Consider the following 23,528-nt stretch of genomic DNA (forward strand, 5'->3'; position numbering starts at 1 on the left):
TGCCAAAAATTTTTTCTGTGGTTTTAAAAGCTGTTCAGTTATTTCTTTTGACTGTTATACTGTATTAAAAAATAGTAATAGTGGTTGTTTCTTGCATTTCATTTGCAAGGTATGTGCAGCCAACTTTGGAGATATCTGCAGTGTGGTTGGGCAGCAGGCCACTGAAGAAATGCTGGTAAGCTACCTATTAAAGGATTTTTCTTTTTTGTACAAGTCAGTAGTGGAGTTAGATGTGGGACAGCGAAGGACAGCTAAAACAATTAGGTAACTGCTATGTTCCCTCAGTAAGAAGAGTCTATAACAGCTGTGACTTTTCAGTTTGGCTGGTACAAGGTTTTGTTTGAGATTTATAAAATTTTGTAAACCATTAATACAGACTTCTTAGAATCATCAAATCCTTAGAGTTGGAAGGGGACCTCTGAAGACTGTCTAGTCCAACTCCTCTGCAATGAACAGGGCCTGATCCAGCCTCACCTTGAAAGTCTTCCGGGACGGGCATGAACCACATCACTAGGCAACCTATTCCAGTGCCTCACCACCCTCACTGTAAAAGATTTTTTCCTTATATCTAACCTAAATCTGCCCTCTTTGAGCTTGAAGCCATTTCCCCTTGTTCTATCCCCACAGACCTTGCTAAAGAGTCTGTTCCCATCTTTCCTGTAGCTCTCCTTTAGGTACTGAAAGTCTGCTATCAGGTCACCTCGCTACCTTTTCTTGTCCAAGACACAGTCTAGAGCTAAGAGAGGGTTATAAACAGCCCAAAGAAAATACTTCACGTTCTGAAGGTAGAGAATATCAGTAAATTTTAAAAGATATTGGGCAAGAAAAAGACAGGATTGTATCTTCTAATGTCTATAATGCAATGAGAAATTACAGATCCAGAAGAGTAAGAGGAGAGTAGGCTGCTAGGAGGGGCAAGTCTGATACGATCTTTTGATGTTATTCTTCAGATAAGTGAATATTCCTTGTCTGTATCTGCAGGTAACATGAGTGCCAGTGATTAGAAGGGTGGTGCTACTGAATGTGTGTTTTGTCTTGTGAACGTTAAACTGAGGTATCTGTTGAGTGTGAGGGCAGAGAATTTGATGAAGGAAGGGAGCGTGGAAAAGAACTCACTTTGAAACAAGTACTGCCTGTTAAGACTTGCAACTTGCTGTGTTCTGAACAGTTGCCGAGGTTTTTCCAGCTCTGCTCTGATAACGTGTGGGGAGTTCGGAAAGCCTGCGCTGAATGCTTCATGGCAGTTTCTTGTGCAACGTCACAAGAAGTTCGGCGGACAAAGTTGTCAACCCTTTTTATTAATTTGATTAGTGATCCTTCACGATGGGTAAGGAATGCTTCTTATTTCTTGAGTAACTGTTCAATACAGTTCAATTATTTGACTGTGATGTTCTACATAGAACTTCTCCCCATAGGTATGGATAATGTAAGTTGTTTCACACATCTTGAGCAAGATTCTTGTTGGAATGCTTGGTTTTCCAGTGGGCATAGATACTTCTTTCTATTTCCACCACAACATGTAAGAAAAACTGTGCCACCAGGACCACTTTTCTTAGCTACAGAACTAGCTGTGACTTAACAGATCCAAAAAATCAGTTGGAATTTATTTATATTTCACAGATCCCTACCAACACTTCCTTTTTTGGCTCCAAGGTCTACACTTTAAAGATTGTTTGTTACTGAGCAGGCTACTTCCAAGAGCCAGAAGTAGATCTTTTGCACAGGGGCATGAGCTCTTGGATCCCTGGAAGTCATGCAAGTCGTAGCCCAGCAGATTTAACCAAATAAAAGAAATGAAGGTAGATACGATGATTGGTGAGACAGGAAGATTAAATAGTAGGAGAAAGGAGGAACAAATTAAAGTATAAAGAATGAGAAAGGGGGCAAAAAAATGCAAAGCGTATTATCATGCAAATTCAAAATAGTGAGAAGTCTGTTCACCACAGCAAAGTTTTTTTCCTTCCAAGTCATTATCTCAGCTGAACTTTCAAATCCACCCACTTCTGCTATTTAAATACATGTGATTTCTTTGGCTGTGGGGAGTGGGCTCATGAACACACAGATTTAACTGTTTTTTCCTAACATTTTTCACGTAGCACTCTAGGTACATAACTGGTTTAATCTTCAAAAAACTCTGCTGTTACTTTCCTGTGTAGACTTACAACCCTATCTGTTCCTAACAATGGACTTCTATGTTTCATGAGAATGTAATATCTGTATAATTTATTTTTCTTTGGACCTTTTCCACTAGGTCCGACAAGCTGCTTTTCAGTCTTTGGGGCCTTTCATATCAACTTTTGCTAATCCATCCAGCAGTGGTCAGTATTTTAAAGAAGATGATGATAAAAACTCAGAGGACCATGCTTCTGCACAGGAAAACAGGTAAAGAATTTCCTCCTTGGTTTTCTTCTATGTGAGCTGCAAGTTTAAAAAAAAAAAAAAATAGATAGCTTTCCAGTATAAACTGAGTGTTTATCTTAGAAAAATCTGTAACTTCTTGTCTTACTCAATACACTACCAGAATTTTCAGTTACTTATTAAAAATACTGAACTATTCAATAGTTTAGAATATCTTCAGGTACCTTAGGGTATACCTTCTGTGACAAGGTAACTTTGTAGATGAGGATACTCTCTCTATCATAGAATCATATCATAGAATGGTTTGGGTTGGAAAAGACCTTTAAGATCATCTATTTCAAACCCCCCTGCTATAGGCAGGGACACCTCCCTCTAGACCAGGTTGCTCAAAGCCTCACCCAGCCTGGCCTTGAATGCTTTCAGGGAGGGGGCATTTACAATCTTGCTGGGCAAAGCTATATAGATGGCTGTAAGATTTTTGATATTATCTTCCATAAGATTCTCATAGAGAAGCTGTTGTTGATGTATGAGGCTGCACGAGCAAGCAGTGAGGTGGTTAGAAAACTGCCTGAACAGTGAGCCCAGGGGGTGGTGATCACTGATAGGAAGTCTTCACTGGTGGTGAGTAACCTGTGTACCACAGGGATCAGTACTGGGACCAGTTCTACTAAATACCTTCATTAATTGTCTGGATGAGGGGGCAGAGTGCACCCTCAGCAAGTTTGCAAATGACTCAAATCTGGTAGGAGTGACTGATTCATCAGGGAGTTGTGCTGCCACATCCAGAGGGACCTTGAAAGGCTTTGGAGAAATAGTCTCACAGGAGCCTCATGAAGTTCAGCAAGGGGAAATGCAAAGTCCTGCAGCTGTGGGGGGAAGAAGCCCAGGCACCAGTATGTGCTGAGAGCCGATGGGCTGGAAAGCAGCTTTGCAGAGAAGACCCTGGGGTTCAACTTGGTGTCCACCAGGACCACTTGTAGCAAAGGCTAATGGTAGCCTGGGCTGCATTAGGAGTATTGCCAGCAGATCAGGGAAGGATCACCATGCACTGTTAAGGCCATACCTGGAGAACTGTGTTCAGTTCAGGGCAAACCAGTGTAAGAGTGGGATTGAGCAACAAGAGAAGGTACAGAAGAGGGAGTAATGTCTTTCCTATAAGAAAAGGCTGAGAGCTGAAACTGTTTAGCCTAGAGATGAGAAGGCTCAGGAGGTTATGTTATTAGGGAAGCTATAAAAATGCTGAACCCAGACTCATTTCACTGGTGCCCAGTGCCAAGACACTAAGCACTGAGCACAAGCTGGTGTGTAGGAAGCTCCCTTTGAACATTAAGTAGCACTGGGCACAGGGCCCTGAGTGGCCCTGCTTGAGCAGGGCTTTGGACCACGTGACCTCCAGGGGTTCCTTCTCTTTTCAACCAGTCTTTGATTCTGTGCTTTATTTTGCTATGGTGAAAGTAGATCTACTTCGATAAATGAGAGGCTGATACTATTTGTATGAATTTTGAAAAGCATGTTTGTGACAAGTTTATTATTTTTCTAAGCGGTTCATTTGCTTTGTCGCTCAGCAGTGAACAAATCAGAGTTACAGAAGACATCACAGCAGAGGATGAGCACAACAGAACAGAGGACCTGTCTGCACACGTCGACAATGACAATTTTGCAACAAAACTTGAAAATGCCACGGGAGATCAAAATGCAGAGTCAACTAACTCCCAGAGGGGAAGTGATTTCCAGACTGAGTCATCCTTTCATTGCACTTTGTCTTCAGATTCTTGTGGGGGAATGGCTGATGAGAATGAGCGAAGTTCTCATTGCTGTACAGCAGGACTACGGGAGGCCGGGCACAGTTCACAGGAAACCTCTCTTTCAGAGCAGGAATTGTACAACTCTTTCCATTTCTGGAGGACTCCACTTCCTGAAATAGATATTGATTTGGAGCTTCAGCAGACTTCTGAGATAATCCTTGATAGAGAAATTGAGGAACTCACAACGCCGGTATCTCCAAACATTCCTATGGCAACAAGGAAAGAGTTGGAGGAAATGATAGAAAATTTGGAACCCCATATAGATGATCCAGATGTTAAAGGTATAGTAAAAGTACTGAAGCATTTTTAGCATTTGGAGATGTGCTTATGTTGCTTTAGCAGTTTGGGCTTCTACCTTGTCTTTAAAAGTCAGCGTGGTACTTTCTCCTCATCTTCAAATAAATTGCATCTATTGTGATTGAATTGGGAAGAGTGATGATATAAACCACGAGGGAACTTGCATATGTGTGAAGATGTTTAAAGGCAGTATGATTCCTTCTGTAAACTGAATTCACATAGCAGTATAAAATTCTGACTGCTCGGTTTGACAGCGTAGTCAAATAGATGGATTCATAGTATAAGCTATCAATCAGGATATTAATTTTTAATTAGCATACATGCAAAACAAAACAGATAAAATATTTTCTTAATTACAAAAAAAATGACAGATGTGGTTTTCATTTTATGAGCTATCCGTTCTACTTTTAAGTAGTCAATCTTATTGATTTTCCTATGAAATCTTGATTGCTGCAGTCTCGCATTGTCCACTTAAGTTTGCAAAGGTTTTGTGTCGAGCTGAGAACTAATCTGAAGTGTACTTCAGACTGTTGAAGTGGGCACGCGTTTTCTGGTTTAAAAAACTCTTGAAGGTTGGAAAAGGGTTTCACAAGTATGGCCATCTGGGTGAGCAGCACTTCAGACACCTCCTGAGCTAAAATAACTTGACTGTTTCACACGTACGTACCAGAGATAGGTTTCCTAGGTACACATATGCTGAATAAATTCTAAGGCACATCAGACTTACATATTACAGCCAGAAAGTCCTGAGCTACCACTATAGAAGTTCTTCTGAAGTTGAAGCATCCTTAGATGAAAGCATGCATCTATATGAAGAAGTAGGAAGGAGAAAGAAGTGGTAGTTAAGAAAAACATATCTTAGACAGTTTGCATGGAGACTTATGTAGCCTATCTGCTTGTACATCCAGAATTATCTTGTTATGAGTTTATTTCATGTGTGCTCACATCTTGGTGACAATGGTTTCTTGTAGCTTTTGTGGCTTTTTGTGGTCAAGAGGTTTTCTATGCAGCTATAGAGTAGAACTTGGGCATTTCAGAAGAAAACTCTTACTATGTTGTCAACGCCGTGATCTGCAAGCGTATGCAAGTTTGGAAAGGTTTGAACTGGGGTTACAGTGTGTTTCTGACCAGTTGTTTTTGTTGTTGTGGGTGGCTTTTTATTGTAACTTGTTTGGTTTTGGTCTTAATTCATAGAATCATAGAACTGTTTGAGTTGGAAGGGACCTTTAAAAGTCACCTAGTCCAACTCCCCTGCACTGAGTAGGGACACCTACAGCTCGGTCAGGTGCTCAGAGCCCCTCCAGCCTGACACTGAGCATCTCCAGGGATGGGGCATCCTCCACCTCTCTGGGCAGGCTGTTCCAGTGCCTCACCACCACTGTGAAAAACAAAACAAAACAGAAACTTCTTCCTTATATCCAGTCTAAATGTCCCCTCTTTTAGTTTGAAACCGTTTCTCCTTGTCCTATCGCAACAGATCCTGCTAAAGAGTCTGTCCCGCTATCGGGTCTGTCTGGAGCATTTTCCAGGCTAAACAGCCCCCACTCTCTCAGCCTGTCCTCATAGGATAGGTGTTCCATCCCTTGCATCATTTTTGTGGCCCTCCTCTGGACACACTCCAACAGGTCCATGTATCTCCTGTACTGAGGACACCACATCTGGGTGCAGTACTCCAGGTGAGGCCTCACCTTTTTTCTTTCATCCCCCCAGCTTGTGTTGGGATTGCTGTGACCCAGTGCAAGATTTTGCAGTTGGAATTACTCAGTGACTTGATCAGGGCTATGTACTGAAGCTCCATTGAATGCAACTTTATATACTTAATGTAGACTACTTATTTCACTACTTTCTGTTTCATGTTCTCTTACAGTTGGATCTAAACACTTCAGAATCCAGAACCTTACAGCATGCCTATTTTGATTTGGTGGTGTAGCTATTTTCATTTTACACTAAGTGCATTGAGGTGTAAAGAAATTGAGACCAAAGCTGGTAGAATGAATTCTGAAACACTAAAGCATACGTGAAAATGGAAGCTCTTCATGCAGAGGGTGGTGACGCACTGAACAGGTTGCCCGGAGAGGCTGTGGATGCCCCATCCCTGGAAGCTTTCAGGTCCAGGCTGGATGTGGCTCTGGGCAGCCTGGTCTGCTGGTTGGCGACCCTGCACATAGCAGGGGGTTGGAACTACATGATCCTTGAGGTCCTTTTCAACCCAGGCCATTCTATGATTCTATGAAGTGGTGGGTACCCAGACTTACTCTCTTAGTAGCTCTGTTTATTCCTGTCTTTTTAAACCTATCTTCCCTCTTTCTTGTACTTAGTTTCCTTATTTCATTGTGACTCAAGTCCAGCAAATTCCTGCTGCCCAGGAATCCAAAAGGATTCCTGCTTCTGTGCTGTGCTCCTGGCTTTATTGCTGTGTTTTCCACCAAGGGCTGAAGGTTCAGTGTTCCCTTCAGTGGGTGAATGGAGGTTGCCTCACTGCAGAGTTCCTACAAAAACCAGATGTGTATGGAGGGGAAATTGGGCAAATACTAGAGAGATGCTCATTTCATTCTGTGAAGAGTGAGCAAAAGTGTGGTTTGGGAATGAGACTGTAATATATGATGCTGTGTGTGTGTCAGTAACATTAAACATGCAGACAGCCTTAATTCTGTCTCTTTGTTGCCTCTCAGTGCTCGACTGAAACTTCAGCATCCTTCTTTTAATATGTTGGGTTTGGGAGAGTATTTTCCAAATAAAAAGAATTTCTCTTGAGGGGAACCATATTGACCTGCATTGTTGTCGGGGCTTTTGAAGGTTTTTAAAAATCCCATTGATGTGTTTGTTACTTGACTGTGTAGAGTAACTGGTGATGCTAATAAGGTGGTGTCTGTTATTGAACAGCCAGCAGAGGTCAGTGATTGCTGTTTGCTGGTTGGTGTTGGTGCCAGCCCCTGACAGCTGAGCAGGTGTGAAAGTTTGGTCTGAAGTTGCACCTCTCTATCAGCAGAGCAGATTCCATTTCAGGTTTCAAATCCTTACTCCAAGCCCTGGAAACTGATGAGGTCTCTGGCAAATACAGTTTTTAACAGTGGCCAGCAGTCAACACTGACCATATATGTGTATGTGTATATATATATATGTATATATATATATATATATATTTTTTTTTTTTTTCATGACCTCATGGTGAACTGCTTTAACTGAATCTCACTCCCCCAGATCCTTACCCTGAGGCTTTCTTTCCAGAACTAACTTGTTACCAAAGCGTTACATCTGAGCAATAGGTAGCTGAGCAGTCAGTAACTGAGATAGAATAGCCTGTTTTCTTGCAGACAAACTCTAGCTTGGTTAGTTCTGCTATCCGATGTGCAATGCAAGGCGGTGGTGTGTAATTCCTGTTAATGTGACCTCTCCAGTCCACTGGCCAGACATCCTGAGGTCTCACAAACTGGGAGATGGAAACCTGCACATCCCTCTGGAGCATGCCAGCTCTTTTAAAATCAGTGTGAGGTCTTTATTCGGGTCACTTTTTTCTAGTTCTTTGAGGCTGCTGCTGTCTTCAGTGACTTCAGAAGCTGTTTTTCTTTCCCCATGTACTTTCTATCTTTCTTTCTTTTTCCAGGGACGTTGTCTTGAGCTTTACTAATCCCTTTGTGTTCTACACAGGGAGTGTTTGATGGTATAATGTCAGGTTTTCTAATTGTTATTTGGTGGGAGATGAAGAGCTTGACCTGCAGGTTACTGGGGCCGGCTGTGGCTTATGCCAGCCGCAGCGTGCGTTCCCAAATGGAGACCTAATATGGAAAAACCAGCCCGTGTGTGTTACATCAGTAGACCCCACTCTCATATAAAAACCTATGTTTATATGTTAGGCCACCAGCTATGCTGACGGTTAAGTACATTGTTGATGGAACAGAAGGTAAGGAGAAGAAACTTCTCTTTGTTTTAATGTTTTATTTACTATAGCAGTCTTCAACTCTGAGTCGCTGTTGCTGGGATGTTACAGGCTGTTTCCTTAGTTACTTGCATTACTGTATCTGCTAGGGCAGCCTGTAACTTTTGCTTGCCAGCAAGAAGTGAATGTGAGGGAAACAGATCCTTCAGAAAAAAGCGAGAGTGCCACTGAGAAATATCCACGTCTTCTGGCGAAGCATCAGGAGAAACAAAACAGCAGTACGGCCTATAGGAAGGGCAGAAAGTTCTGAGAAATTAATAAGGCCAGGTAAAGAGTGGTTTTGAATTTAAGGGTTGTGCTGGTTATTTTAGGATGTGGGTATGGTACGCAAGATTAAACAGTTCCCTTCTGAAAAATACTTCCTGCTGGAAGCAAAAGTCAGAGGAAGAAAGAGTTGATTGGTGGATGGTTTAAGATCCTGTAAGCACCGACTTTGTCTGAACAGTGCCACATGTGGTCCCTGTGTTTTGCAGAAAGCTGACCTTTGAACTCAAATTTTTCCTGAAGGTAGTGTTGAAAGTTGGTTAGACAACAGATTCCCTTCCACTCTTCCCCCTACAACCTTACTTCCCATGAACTCCGAGGCCTTACCGTGTGGCGTGCGATGGCGTCATGAAAGAACGTGCCCCAGCAGTGAAGGCCACTCCTCAGGACACAGTTTGTGTTTGAAGATCTTCAAGCAGCCATCTAGAGTTGTGTGCGTGTGCAGACTTCTCTTTCTCTTCCTGCTGTACTCCATCAAGCACTCCATCATTCTCCAGTCCTCCATAGTGGCTGGATTTAGCTTTTTCTTCTTAGCTAAGACCTTAAGATGTTTATCATCTTTAGATAATTCACCTTCCAATGAACAGGGACACCTACAGCAGATCAGGTTGCCCAGAGCCCTGTCCAGCCTGACCCTGCATGTCTCCGTGGATGAGGAGGGCAACCTGTTCTGTTGCTTCATTAGCCTTGTTGTAAAAAGCTTGTTTCTTCTATCCGATCTAAACCTCACAACCTCACTTGTTTTAGTTTGAAACCATTTCCTCTTGTCCTGTCCCAACAGACAAGACAGGGCCCTTGGCAACAGGAGCCATGGAGGAGCGCTTGAAGAAACAGAAAGGCGCTTGGTGATCAGTGAAGTCTGTGGGATTTGGCATTTGAAATGATTTTTGAAATGATCGCCCATTCTGCATATTTTTAGGATGAGTGGGTTATTTTGTTTGTATGTTTGTTGCATTTTGGAGAAATTTACCAACCTCCTTCATCTTGTTAATCTTCATGGGCTCTGAAGCGCTGAGGTTTATCGTCATTGTAATGACACTTGAACAGTAAAGTCACAGCAAGCTTTTGTTAATCTTAGCAATTGTACTGTCAAATTCCTAATACTGCGCTGTGATTATGGATGTAAAATGCTGTTAGAAAATAGTTTTGTTCTTTTGGTGGCGTTATTAGTGGTTTTGTTTGTAAGTTTCTGTTGTATGGGGGGTTTTTTCCTGTTGAGTTGAATTGAAGTAGTTTTACAGTAAGAAAATCTTGCGGTTCTTAGAAATTTTACACAGGTACAGAGCATAATGAAAAGAATTACCTTCTGCTTATCAGACCTCATCCAGAAACCAGGGAACCTCTGTGTGTTTTACAATTTTTTGCTAGCTCAGATTGCATTGAGTTACAATTTTGTTTCTTGTAATGAATACATAGCATAGAACAGAACTCCTGTCAATACAAACGAGTCCAGTTTTCTTTGTCGAATTCCTGTAGCTATCCAACATTCAGATTCTGTAACTTGATGTGGCATACTGAGTTTGAATACAAATGTATGGTTTGTTGTTTAATTTCAAAGCGGGCATAGTGTTTAAGTAACCTTGGGAAAACCTTTTGTCTACAATGAGCATGGCTTCTGGATAGCTGGGTACATTTAATGGGTCAGGAGGTGGAGGAGAGAAGGCAGAGTACACCAGTCACCACTGAATGCTGGGCTGCTTGCAGGTAAGATTATGAGTCTGCTTAGTCAAGCTGTACCCAGCGAGCATTGCTCAACAAGAGCTTTGGGTTTTTTAACTGGCAGATTCCCTTCCAGTCTTCCTTCTGAGACATTACTTCCCATGAACTCTGAGGCATTACTGCGTGGTTCTTCTGCTGTTCCTCGATTAAGCCAACATCTGAAAGTTAACTGTGGCCTTGCTAGGTTTGTTGCGGATCAGTCTCTCATCCTTTTCTCTTTCATATGCTGCAGCACAAGTGGAGGTGTTGTCTGCTGCACTCAGAGCATCCAGTTTGAATCCTCAGGAAGAGACAGTGGCCAGCGTTGGCAAGGGAACAGACTCTCAGACTGAACTAACCAGCAGTGACCAGCAAAATTTTAAGCCTATACTGAGTGATATTGTGCCTTTAATTGGTGACACTGTTGAGGTAAGAAGTGAGTTTTGGGCTCTTCCTCTCCCTCTCGCACCCCCCATCCCCCAGCAGATTTCCATGGCTCCAGTAATAGAGCTGTGTTTTGTTTTTGTGCAGTAATTGCCATTAAATGCTTCTTACTTTGGCTAGGGTGATGCTTGGTTTTGTTGACTGATATTGAAACCCCAGCTACTAAAATAAAATGAGTTTGTTGGGATATTTTTAGTTTTGATAGTTGTTTTATCTAAGCTGTTGGACTGTGTAGCCCAAAAGCATTCAGGGAGTGGAGGAACGTGGCATTTATTTGGATACTGCTGCTTATAATTCTACACAGTCATAATGGAACATTAGAAACGTGTTTTGATTTCTTAAAAGAACAGAAATCAACCTGCCACCAACTCCTGATGTTGTGCTTTATTTGCTTCTTTACCGTAGCATCAATTGTTGTCACTTTTTTGATGCTAACCTATAAAATGATAGAGCAAATGCATCCTCTGTCCTTCTAATTTTGGGGGATAATGAGAGTTGTGTTTGCCCAGAGGTAAGTTTTATTTCTGTATGGAATATGGTGCTGACAGAAAGCTTGTCACATTTTTTTATATATGTTGTTTATATGCGTTTCGATTTTACTCTCTAAAAGGATGCTCTTCATCTGTCAGTTCCTTGTTTGTTACTGGCACCAAATCAAGGACTCATTTTACCAGTGCAAGGATATCAAAGAGGTGACCTAGAATTTGGGAATCATGCTGTGATGTGTTGAGCAAGGGGTCTGTTGCTTCTAGCAGCGAAGAGTGCTCTGATTTTTTGCAGGTGGTTGGTTTTTATTATTTTGATTTTTGTAGCTAATATTTTTTTTGTATTTTTCGTAGCCAGTCAATATGGGAATAGAAGCTTTAGAAAAATCAGGCTACTGTAATCTGTATTTGAAAACAGCCATCACAGTTTTTCAGACAAAGCAAAATCAAACTTTGCTTGTCCTTCTGCAGCTGGGTGGGTTTCTGAAGGGGTGAATGCCACATGTTAAAGGGGTTTCTTTTTTTTTTCGATTTAAATAGGCAAAAAGATGTGATAAGGGAGAACAGATGAGTCTTTGGTACGTAGGTACAGCCAGTTTGTTGAACGTGAGGTGCCCTGTTTAGGACAACCATTCTGCTTTCCTTTAGGTTGTATACTCCCTATAAGGCTCAATAAACAAACGTAAGCTTCAAGAAGTCCCTCAACTCATTTTTGCAGTGGATGAATGTGGGAGTCCCCTCTTTTTGGTTGGAGGAAGGAGAAGAGGAGGAAAAGAAAAAGAAAGGAAACTGGGATAAAGTTTGCCCATCTCTGCCTGGCACAACAGAGAAGTGGGGGGGTGCCAGGAGGAGAAGGAGCTCAAATTTGACCCCCTAGGCTGGCCCCTGCTCTGTTAGGAGGCACCAGCAATGCTCGTCCTGGTGCTATAGGCTTTGTGTGCAAGCCACTGTATAGGACGGAGCTCTTGTCACTCTGTAGGAAAAGCAGATGTCACGTAAGAGGCTTTTGTGAAGAAGTTTACGGTTCTTTGCTTGAAAATTCTCATTGTCAAACTGATCTGAAGAGTTTACAAAGCAGGCTGCTCTTGGAGCTTATGTTGACCCTGAGAGCTCACCCTGCAGTGTTTGTGCATAGATACTTTGGAACATATCTGGCAAAAAGATCAGATCTCCTTTCCAAACATTCATTACATGCTTCTTGAAATTCACATGCTGATGATGCAAAGTCCATTGTATTTGGAGAACTCCAGTGGTGTGACCCACATGTTACTTACATATTCCTTAACGCAGTCTCAGAAGTATTCCTCTTCTGTGATTTTCATTCCATAAGAACCAAAATGGAGCAAACTAAGAGAAGCTTTGCTTTAGAATTTAAAGCAGAAACATTCATCTAATGCGCCTTTTGATTTCAGGCTGTAGCAAAATTGTATTTGATATTAAGACATATATTCCTTTAATCTCAGAAAAAGGCCCTGAGGTGAGGGCAGCGCTTCCTGGTGTTGATGTTTTTGTTCAATACGTGCATGTGTTTTGTGTGACTTCTTTCTTTTTCTGTTTTTTTTAATAGAATATGGATTCCTCGCTTCACTATATTCATAATGATTCAGATTTGAGCACCAATAGTAGTTTCAGCCCTGAAGAAGAAAGAAAATCCAAAGTACAGGTAAACTTCTGCTCTTACCTATGTCAGAAAGACAGAGAGCTGTTGGAGAGGGTCCAGAGGAGGGCCTCTAAGGTGGTCAAAGGGCTGGACCACCTCCCCTGTGAAGACAGGCTGAGGGAGCTGGGCTTGTTCAGCCTGGAGAAGAGAAGGCTGTGGGGGGACCTAATGGCAGCCTTTCAGTACCTGAAGGGAGCCTATAAACAGGAGGGGTGTCAACTCTTTGAAAGGATAGATAATAGCAGGACAAGGGAAGATGGTTTTAAGTTGAAGGAGGGAAGATTTCGGTCGGATGTCGGGGGTTAAAAGTTCTTTAATGTGAGAGTGGTGAAGTGCTGGAACAGGCTGCCCAGAGAGGTGGTGGATGCCTCATCCCTGGAGGTGTTCGAGGCCAGGTTGACTGGGGCCCTGGGCAGCCTGGTCTAGTATCAAATGTGGAGGTTCATGGCTCTTGAGGTCCCTTCCAGCCCAGGCCATTCTGTGATCTGTGATTCTGTCACATAAGTGGCAACTTTGTCTAAATATAGAGATCTTTTTTGTGCTGTCAATCTCATGCAGACTCCTTCACTCAGTCATTTATGACGTAATAAAATCTCTATAAAATATGGCAAACCTCTAAAACAACCAATTTTAAAATACTCAGTGTTTCCAGAGATAACGGCTTAACTCATTTGCTTCTGTTTTAATTACATATAAGACATGACAGAGTTTTGTGATGTGAGAACAGCTCTCATAGATCTTTCAGGTTCAAGTTGAATTTCCTATGGAAACTAGTCTGTAATAGAAATAAGGTTATTGAGGAAACAGGGCTTTTTAAATGTTTTGAGTGGAACCACCCCCACCCCACGACAGCTTTTGGAAGAAAAAGTGTGAAAGTGTTTCATTAAAGTCAAGCTGTCTCTGTCATTTTTTTCTTAAAGGGAAAGAATTTTTACTGTTTCTTAGTTCAGTATAATGCGTGCATCCCTGCAGAACTACGGTTGTTTGAGTGGGACCCTCCTACCGCATCTGTAAGCTGAGCTATTCAACAGCTGTATGGTAGGGAGGTATTCTTGTACACCCCATTGGGCAAGATGGGTGCCTGAGATGAAGTGATAACAGCTGGAGCAAAGTCAACGCAAAGAGGTGTTCGCAAAAGTTTAATTTCTCAGTGGAGGGAGAAAAATTGGTCTTCACCAGAGATCTTTTGGTCTGTAGAAAAGCCTTCTCCTTCAGGATGACTACTGAGGGGAGGCAGTACTGAACACTCTAGACTGTGCCCCTACTTCCTTCCAACCACAGCACATTAATTTGGCTCTCTGCCCTCCCTTCCCCCAAAAGACAAGCTGTTGAGAGGAACAGGAAAACAATTTTTGAAGCAAGTCTTGTAGTTTGCTCTTTTGCTTGTTTTATGGATGAGTCAAAACAGGCAATTTGCACAGCCTGGGAGACTGAGTGTAAGAAAGGTAGAATGTAGTCTGTTCAATCTCCTACTTTGCTGAAGTAGACAGGGATCCACCTGCTGCTCATCTGCTGTAGTGGTCGGTGTTTTCTGATGGCCTCCAGATGTGTTGTCATTTCTTTGGAATTTTTGGTGAAACTCTGTATGAAATATAAAACCTTTGCATTCTTATTGCAAGATTTCATTAAATAATTATCTATAGTTGTGGAAAAAGTGATGTTCTCAGTGTTCTGTGGAATGTTTATAAACTTTATGAAGATTTGTTGAAAATAAATCCCCTTTTCTTGCTGTAGGATGTTGTACCTCAAGCCTTGCTGGATCAGTATTTATCAATGACTGATCCGTCTCGCGCACAAACTGTTGATACTGAGATTGCCAAACACTGTGCCTACAGCCTACCGGGTGTGGCACTTACATTAGGCAGACAGAACTGGCACTGCTTGAAGGATACCTATGAGACACTGGCGTCTGACATGCAGGTAAGCTCAGGAAGCTCCGAATAAAGAATAACGTGAATAATGATCGTTTCTCTTGTTTGCTGGTTGTTGGGTTGCTCTGCTCTTTAAATGGAGCTCTCTGTTACTGATACAAGCTATTCAAATAATGAGTTGAAGTATAACTGACACATCAGATGAAGCTGGGAGTGTGTGATTCTCAAGCAATAAGAATATGAGGCCGTTGGACAGAGTGCATTTGTGGAGATGGATCTCCACTGGGAATGTGAGGAAAGGTCTCTGATCTTTTGACATCTCTTGGCAGTGCTTGGGATTCTCATCAGTCAGAGAATCTGGGTTGTGCTGCTGTGTGCGAGCAGCCTCATGTCCCTGCAGGCATGTCTGGAGCTCAGTGAGTCAGCCTCACGCCACGATCTGGTGGCCTTTAGATGCTGCGCTCAGTTAGTCATGAGGGGATAACATCACTATCACAGTGCAGCATTGCTGTTTTAAAAACAAACCCTGGAAATAGCAGCGTTTTCCTTGTTGCTAGGTGGTGGGGAGGTGGTTCTGTGCATTTTACTGTTGGTTTGCAGTTGTTTCCCAGTCCTCCCTTTCTTCCTTTTTTGGAGATGCTCACTTTTTTTGAGCATTCTCAGACTACTTCACCTCTCTTGAACTTGCTGCCTGGCTATGTCAGCGCCGCAATTCTTCGTGGTACGTAGTGAGTAATTTTATACACGGCCATTGCTCATATTTTCCAAACTGTTATGCAGCCTTTAAAAACAAGCGGCTAATAAATTTAAAACATGCAAAAAAATACATTATCCTGTCTTCAACACTGTTCAGAGTTTCATTGCCATTCTAATCCGAATTAAGACTGAATCACCAAACTGGGATGAAAAAAACCAGTACCCGTGCTTACTGGAAGGTGCTAAAGAAGAGATGCTATTTAGCTTTTAAAAGCACTCAATTTGAATAGTTACTCAATTTAGGTTAAGTAAAAGCTCTGCTGATCCTTGGACTTCTAGGTACTCTCTGTAGGTGAATCTTTACTTAGTAGGGAAGCCATAAAGGTTGGAACTTGGTGATCCTTGGGGGTCCCTTCCAACCCAAGCCATTCGATGATTCTAGAAGATCCCAGCTGAACTACTGTGGGATGTCTTTCATGATCTGTTTCATAAATTTTGAGTGAAAGAACAGTAGTATAGGACTGATCTAAGCAAAAGCATTTGAAACTGGGCTCCTGGATATCCAGGTGGAAGAAATGACACCTCATCAGTTTTCTGGGATTTGTAAGTGTTGTTGTTCTCTGGAGATCCAGCCAATATATTGACCACCAGGTTAAAATAGAGCACTTCATCTGATCCATCAATAAAATTTATTCTTTCATTTATCAACTTATTTCAGTGGAAAGTTCGGCGGACGCTAGCATTTTCTATACACGAACTTGCCGTCATCCTTGGAGACCAACTTACAGCTGGGGATTTAGTTCCTGTCTTCAATGGCTTCCTAAAAGACCTGGATGAAGTCAGGATAGGTGTGCTTAAACACTTGCATGACTTTCTAAAGGTATGTCGGTGTTCATTTTTGGCCCAGTGAGATCATGCATTTTTGCTTGATTTCTTTGTGTGCACTCATTTAACGTAACAGCAGTGTAATTCTTTATGGGGATGCATAAAGAATATTGCATTTCATCATGCTCCATGGGATTTTATTGACGTAAGCATAACAGAGTTTAGCCCAGCAAAGCATCGTTATTGCTAAAGATGAATTATTAAAAATCAAATTAAGTGTTTAATCAGTTGTATTTTAAAGCTCTTGTTCCATCTCTGGATGTTCGTAACCGAAATTTCATTATATAAATTTGTATTTATTTTTACAGCTTCTTCATCTGGACAAAAGAAGAGAATATCTTTATCAGCTCCAGGAATTCTTAGTGACTGATAACAGCAGGAACTGGCGTTTCCGTGCAGAGCTGGCTGAGTATGTGGTTTTCTGGGTGCTTATTGTGGGTATTTAAAAATGTCAAAATCATAAAGGCCAATGTCTTAAAGCGTCATTCTTCATCTAATTACAATTAATGGATTGTCTTTATCTTCTTCGACTTGTCTCCCTTGCATAAAAATTCCCTGTAGTTGTGCATCACTTACAGCAGTTTGAAGTTGAATGTCTTTTCATCACTGTGTTGAAAGCATTGGTGTTTCGTTTAGAAAAAGGGCCAGATTTGGTCATAGCAGTGTTATAGTAATTCAGGTTGCTGAGTCTGAGTTGGCTGAGCTCATGACCACGAAACAAAGATCTAGAGCAAGCAAGCAGCAGAGTACTAGACTTCATGTAAGATGACTTTGGCTACTTCATGGACCTGGTAGGTGGGATCCTATGGGAGGCAGTTCTAAAAGGCCACGTTGCTCAGGAAAGCAGGTATTTTTAAGAACAGCATCCTCCCAATGAAGGAAAGGTCTGTCCTGGTGCTCAGAAGAACAAGATTTATTAAGAGCTCCGCTTGGCTAAGAAGGAAACTCAGGACTGAGCCTGAATGCAAAACGGTTATAGAAGAGGTGAAGACTCGGACAGGGTGCACAGAAGATGTTTAGAAATGTTGCCCGGGCATGCAGGATTACATTCGAAAAGCCAAAACTCAACTAGGGCTGAAATGTGTGTGCTGTCAAGGGCATCAAGAGTTTCTACTACTATATGAGCAGTGAAAGAATAAACAAGGAAAATACAGAGCTGTTGCTGAAGATTTTACTTCTGAGTAACTTTATTATGGCTATATTGTATTACGTAGCATAGAATGACCTAGGTTGAGAAGGACCACAATGATCATGTAGTTTCAACCCCCCTGCTATGTGCAGGGTCACCAACCACCAGCCCAGGCTGCCCAGAGCCACATCCAGCCTGGCCTTGAATGCCTCCAGGAATGGGGCATCCACAACCTCCTTGGGCAACCTGTTCCAGTGCGTCACCACCCTGGCAAGTGTAATCAATATAAGCAATCAGTACCTTTCTTACTATTCTAATACCCTCTTTGGTTTTTCTTCCATCTTGTAGGCAGCTGATCTTACTTCTGGATCTGTACAGTGCCAGAGACATCTATGACTACCTGCGACCTATCGCTTTCAGCCTCTGTGCAGACAAAGTGTCTTCTGTCCGCTGGATTTCTTACAAGCTGGTAAAGCAATCTAAGTCAGTTCAGGATATCAGACTTCTCAGGGTTGGTGGTCAGAAATAATTTTTATATATTTTTTATCTCTTCCGTATTTCTTCTAGGTTAGTGAAATGGTAAAGAAGCTGTACATGGCCTCAACGTCAACGTTTGTGGTAGACCTCATGAATGAACTTGTTGAAAAGTTCTGTAGATGCCGCAAATGGTCTGGCCGGCAAACTTTTGTCTTTATCTGCCAGGTGAAATGTCTTTGTTCTTGTTTGTGTAGTTTGTTTGAAATAATTATTATTATTACTACTATTATTTGGATAGGAAGAATGAAGGGGGAATAAGCAGCTGAAAGTATTTAAATGTCTATTGGTGTTGATTGGTTGTTTGAGATCCTGTTGCCAAGGGAATAGTTTTTATGGCTGCATCCTTCAATGTTGCTCCATACAGGAGCTTGCATGCATCTTTAGCTTAGGTTAGGTCAATTTGAATGTCAAACAAGCGTTGAATAAAAGAATCCCTGAGTTGGGACTCTTCCTTCCTCAGCATAAATCGGGATTTTCTTAATATTCCGCAGCAGCCTGGCACTTTGGGATTATCATTGAGATATGAAGTGCTCAGAGCTGCCTGTACTTCCTTAGCCAGCTAATGCAAGTTGGTTGAAAACAATGTATTCACAGCAAAACCACCAGCCCAGGCTGCCCAGAGCCACATCCAGCCTGGCCTTGAACGCCTCCAGGGATGGGGCATCCACAGCCTCCTTGGGCAACCTGTTCCAGTGCATCACCACCCTGTGTGAAAAACTTCCTCCTAATATCCAACCTAAACCTCCCCTGTCTTAGTTTAAAACCAATCCCCCTTGTCCTACTACCCCACCCTTGTAAACAGTTGTACCTCCTGCTGTTTATACACTCCCTTCAAATATTGGAAGGAACTGGTCAAATCTGGGGCTGGAGATTTGAGCTTATTTAGAGACGTGTGTTGGGATAAGTGGATGTTTATTGTGATGAACCCTTCTTACTTTAATATGGTACCTAGTTCCAACAGAGACAGAATCATTCTTAAAGGGGAATGTCTTTTGCTTTTTTTCCCCCGATTTCAAATGTTAGTGTTTAAAAATAAAAAGATAGAGACTTCCTACAAAATAGAAGGGGCTTCCAGCTAAAGCTGAGTTTTCTCAGCCCTAATTTAGTTCACTGTGTGTGACTTTGTGCTAGAAAATATTGTATCATATTATAAAACACAGTGAATGCTGCACACTGTATTCATGCTAGGAAGGTTATAAGATCTGTCAGTTCTGATTATGTGTTGGCATTTTGTCTTCGCTGTGCTGAAATCTAATGAAATTGCATCTGTCTTCTTGCCAGACTATCAGTGAGGATGACTGCCTGCCCATGGACCAGTTTGCTGTGCATCTGTTGCCACACTTACTACACTTGGCATCTGACAGGGTTCCAAACGTTCGAGTCCTGCTTGCAAAAACATTAAAGCAAACACTTTTAGAGAAAGGTTAGTGGTCAAAAATAGTTGTAGTGGGCTGTCTGCGTGCCTTTTTGTCCCTCCACTTTCCTATAGCCAGCTGGGAAAGACAAAACAGCATCAAATGTCGGTCACAGTTGCTTTTCCAGTCTCCTTGGGTTGGGGTGTTACCTTGACTGAGATAAACCTTAAGCCTTGTTGTGTCATCAGAGCCATAGTTCTGTAATGCTGGAAAGTATGAGGTCACGCTCATGGTTTTTCCTGCCCCTTTTTTCCCTGAATGAGCCAGGTTGTAGGGTAATGAGGGTACAGAAAGTATGCATGAACGATGTGCAAGTGTGATTGAAGGAAAAAATCCTTCAACGCAAATCTAACATCTGTTCTCTCACTGGGGTGAAAGAGATGGCTGCTGTTTATTTTTATGTTTTATGATAGCAATGAGAAGGAAGTTTCTCTCGTGTCCATTTAGGGGAAGTAGGACATGGCTGTGTTCAAATTGCAGACTGTGCTTAGGAAGGGATCCCCAGCGCACAGCAGAGTGCCAGAAGAGGCAGCAGTGCTCACATTCCAAAGTACTGTAATGGAAAATAGCATTAGAGTATTACACCATTTTGTAAACCAGCAGAGCGTCTGCACTTGAACTACTTCATTTCTGGTCACTTTCTTCCTCAAAATACATACGCTGGCTCGAGGACTGCCATTCTGTCATAGGAGACTTTTGGGAACATGAAGTGGTGTGACTGAAATGCAATATGTTTCAGGCACAGTGCAAAGGATGCCCACTCAGTGAGAAGTAGGCTATCACTAGCTGTCGTGTGTGTGCTGGAGGCTCTGAGTAAGCATAGGCAGTTACTGTGGATCAGCTGATGTGCAGTAATTTGTTATCCTGTGCTAAGTGTGCCAAGGCTTCCGCTCTTCTTGCTGTTTCCATAATCTGTTGAGGTTTTTGTTGTTGTCCTCAATATTTTTGTGTTCCCCTCCTGGTTCATGTAACTCCATTCTGTATTGCCACTGTGCAAGCCCATCATACCGTCTAATAGTGTGGCTGTTGTGCAACCTGTGTGGTGTAGTTTGTGAAAACTGGCAAATACCGGGGCTTCTTCCGCTCTTATTAAATATTATCTTTATTCTGTTTGATAATTGTTTGGCAAGTCAGCCAGTGAGATGAATGGCATGGCTGTGGGTTTGTAATGCCTTCCCTCCATCACTAATACAGGCACACTCCTTCCAAGTCCTGTGTGTGTGTGTGTGCTATTTACTCCTTTTTGCCCATGGAATCTGCTCTTTTATTGGTGGGCCATATCAATCTTGTACTTTTACCAGTGCTGTCAAGGAAACTCTGATTTGAAATGCAGAATGATTTTTGTTTTGTAAATGAACGTATAGCTCTGTTCCGAGCGGTGCTGTGGGCCTGCTCAGGTATTGCACTTTGACCACACGTGTGCACTGTTTGTCTCCTGAGACTCTGAGCTCTGTGGGCAGCATGCAGAGGTTTGCCTTGAGGTGCCTGCTGCCCTCCGTTCCTCTAAGACTTCTGCGTTTTTCTCTTACAGAGTATTTTCTAAACTCTGCCAACTCTCATCAAGAAGCCGTGGAGCAGACAATTATGGCGCTTCAAATGGACGATGACAGCGATGTCAAATATTTTGCAAGCATACACCCTGCCAGTACCAAAATAGCAGATGATGCCATGAGCACTGCTTCATCAACGTATTAAAAATCTCCTGAATGTTGCTCTAATTAAAAACACAAAAATTGAAACAAACCATCCTCGTGCTTCTAAAATGGCTGATAGAGGACAACCTCTTTGGAAGGAGACGTTTCTTGCCAGATTGAACAGGTGGATGTTATCTAAACCTGATTCCAGGGATTTGAAGTCAAGAAAATGTAAACCTACTTATGTCAGCTTGACTTGAGAAAAAACACTGCTCAGAGGATTATTTTTGCCACCGAAGCCTTAAATCTTCTGTCTTCCTGAACAAATAAAACTTGAATTGGCAGATCATTTTCAGTGTAGAAAGGATGTGATTTCCAGAGACCTGCGTTGTTTCTCCTGAGGAGTTAACTTAGCAAGTATTTTCTGTAGCAACTGATAGGTGAAATGGCTGGAAAGGCAACTTTGTACCGGGATGTAAGACCTCCAGTATTAGCGCTCAGAGTTTTTATCGTTCAAGGACTTGATCTGTGTGCAGCTGGGCCCACCCTTAAGTGGGAATAGCTTTCATGTGTGTCAATGGGGAAGATAAACATTTGGATTTCTCTTAAGGGCTCAGTGCTAACACTAAACTAGAATTTGATTTTAATCCTTAAATGCAGCATATTGCTGTGCCCATTAGCAGAAAACTTTGCTGAGTACCTGTGTCCTAATTATTTTCATGCTGGTCATGACCTAAAGGAAATTTATTAGCACATATACTTTAAGTCAGGTATTTTTAACTTGATCGTGATCAGCTCTGAGGTGCAACGTTTTTCTTCATTTACTGTACATATCTGTGAGCCTCCTTGGAGTGCTGCAGTCTTTAATCATGTTGTTTAAAGCTGTTGTGATACAAGTTGTTCTCTACTTGTCCAAATAAAATTTAATAATAAGATTGAAAGCAATCTTGTGACCTTTTTAAGACATTAAAAGAATAAGTTTAAAATTTGTGTCTATTTTTTTTCCCAGTTTCCTTACTCTGATGACTGTATGGAGAAAGGGGATTCCTTAATGACGGGGAAGGATTTTGTACTTTGAGATGGCGTGTACTACGGCCTTGGATCGTGACTTTGGTCATGCAGTTGAGGTTTTGCTAGGTTCTCTCTCAAGAAGCCCATGTTTGCTTGGGGAGCCCACTGCTCTGGTGTGAAACCACGTCATTCTTTGCCAAGGTGAATCCAAACAGCCACTTCTGTCCAGACCTAAAACTGTAAGCCCAGGCTGCCCTTAAAGTGCATGCTGTCCTTTGGCTGCTTTTCTTTTCTCTCCTGTGAGATGAGTGATACAGTGTCTACTTCTGTGTCTTCAGGAGCAGCCTGCTTAGGTCACCTTTTCCTCCAGCCTGTGCAACCTCAAATGTGAGAAGTGTACTTTCCTGGAGAGGTAGAGGTGGCTGTGGCAGCTTATCCTGATGTATTTTGACAGAACGTTTATCAGTTGGGTGCCTGATCCCCTGCCAGGTTAAGCTCAGGGAGGTGTCTCCTTATTTCCCCCTTAGTTTTTTTGGGAAAACAAATTCTTTGGCACTTTCCTCTCTACTGAATAGGAAGTTGCTATTTATTCCCCAGCAACCCACTGTTTTACTCCTGAGTGCCACCATGGAGTTGGTTAAGAGTCAGTTCTGCCTGCCTTGAAGCCTGGATTTGTTGCAAGAGTGGTGGTGTGGTTTGGTTTGGTTATTTTGGGTTTTTCCTGTCCTTGTCATGTACGGTTGTTCTGCTGCCACAGTAATGTGGTGTTGCACTAACCCAGTACAGCCAAGCACCTCTGCTGCCTTCAGGTATTCTCCAGCATTTAGAGATATGACACTTTTAAGTTAAGTTGGAAAAACTGATATTGGCCTTCAGGTGCTGTTTCCCTTCGTTCTGTATTTCTTCAGTACTGTTGGAGGTCCATGCCTCCCCCTCAAGAAAGATTCAGGCTGCATATCTACACTTGTTCTTGCTCCGTATGGAGCAGAAAGTGATGTAGCTCCTAAACTGTCATCTGTTAGTCCAGCTTTCCCAAAAGCAGGACCATAGTTCTGTCACTGCCATCACGGGCCAAATACCAAATTAGTGTTGGCTATTTTGAACAGCACGGGGCTGTTGTACAAATTCCTGTTCTTGGGGGTAAGATCCTGTTCTCTTGAGGGCTGCGGAGCAGCAGGCAACTTTCAGCCCAACCAAAACAGGCGTTTGCATGGGTCTGGCAGCCCTCCTGTCTGAATGTAGATCTGGCTGTCACGTCACTTCCTCCCATCGGTGCTTTTGGACTCTACCTTTCAGTTCTACTGAACAGGATTTGGAGCAGAAGAAATGAGAGCTTGAGATGATGGAAGTGCTGTAGGGTTTGATTGTAGGTGAGGCTGGACCACTTCCAGCTGACTGAACT

The 23,528-nt window shown here is 42.3% G+C and overlaps 1 protein-coding gene across 43 annotated transcripts in view; it reads left to right on the forward strand.

Annotated features, from left to right (window-relative positions):
• PPP4R1 (protein phosphatase 4 regulatory subunit 1) overlaps nt 1–22,101 on the forward strand; it is a 60,452-nt gene extending 38,351 nt beyond the window's left edge. For 34 of the 43 annotated variants that reach the window (XM_046938054.1, XM_046938057.1, XM_046938062.1 and 31 more), the window contains 13 exons: nt 110–175; nt 1,169–1,327; nt 2,252–2,382; nt 3,924–4,444; nt 10,613–10,788; nt 12,856–12,951; nt 14,683–14,868; nt 16,234–16,395; nt 16,709–16,809; nt 17,878–17,998; nt 18,097–18,231; nt 19,348–19,489; nt 21,013–22,101. In XM_046938054.1, the coding sequence (XP_046794010.1) occupies nt 110–175; nt 1,169–1,327; nt 2,252–2,382; nt 3,924–4,444; nt 10,613–10,788; nt 12,856–12,951; nt 14,683–14,868; nt 16,234–16,395; nt 16,709–16,809; nt 17,878–17,998; nt 18,097–18,231; nt 19,348–19,489; nt 21,013–21,176 (2,160 nt within the window). In that variant the 3' untranslated portion in view covers nt 21,177–22,101. The remainder of the gene's footprint in view (nt 1–109; nt 176–1,168; nt 1,328–2,251; nt 2,383–3,923; nt 4,445–10,612; nt 10,789–12,855; nt 12,952–14,682; nt 14,869–16,233; nt 16,396–16,708; nt 16,810–17,877; nt 17,999–18,096; nt 18,232–19,347; nt 19,490–21,012) is intronic. The other 9 variants (XM_046938055.1, XM_046938056.1, XM_015282500.4 and 6 more) reach the window with 1 other exon arrangement.
• The last annotated feature ends 1,427 nt before the right edge of the window (nt 22,102–23,528 follow it).

This window comes from Gallus gallus, chromosome 2, assembly GCF_016699485.2.
Source record: "Gallus gallus isolate bGalGal1 chromosome 2, bGalGal1.mat.broiler.GRCg7b, whole genome shotgun sequence".
Classification (NCBI taxonomy): domain Eukaryota; kingdom Metazoa; phylum Chordata; class Aves; order Galliformes; family Phasianidae; genus Gallus; species Gallus gallus.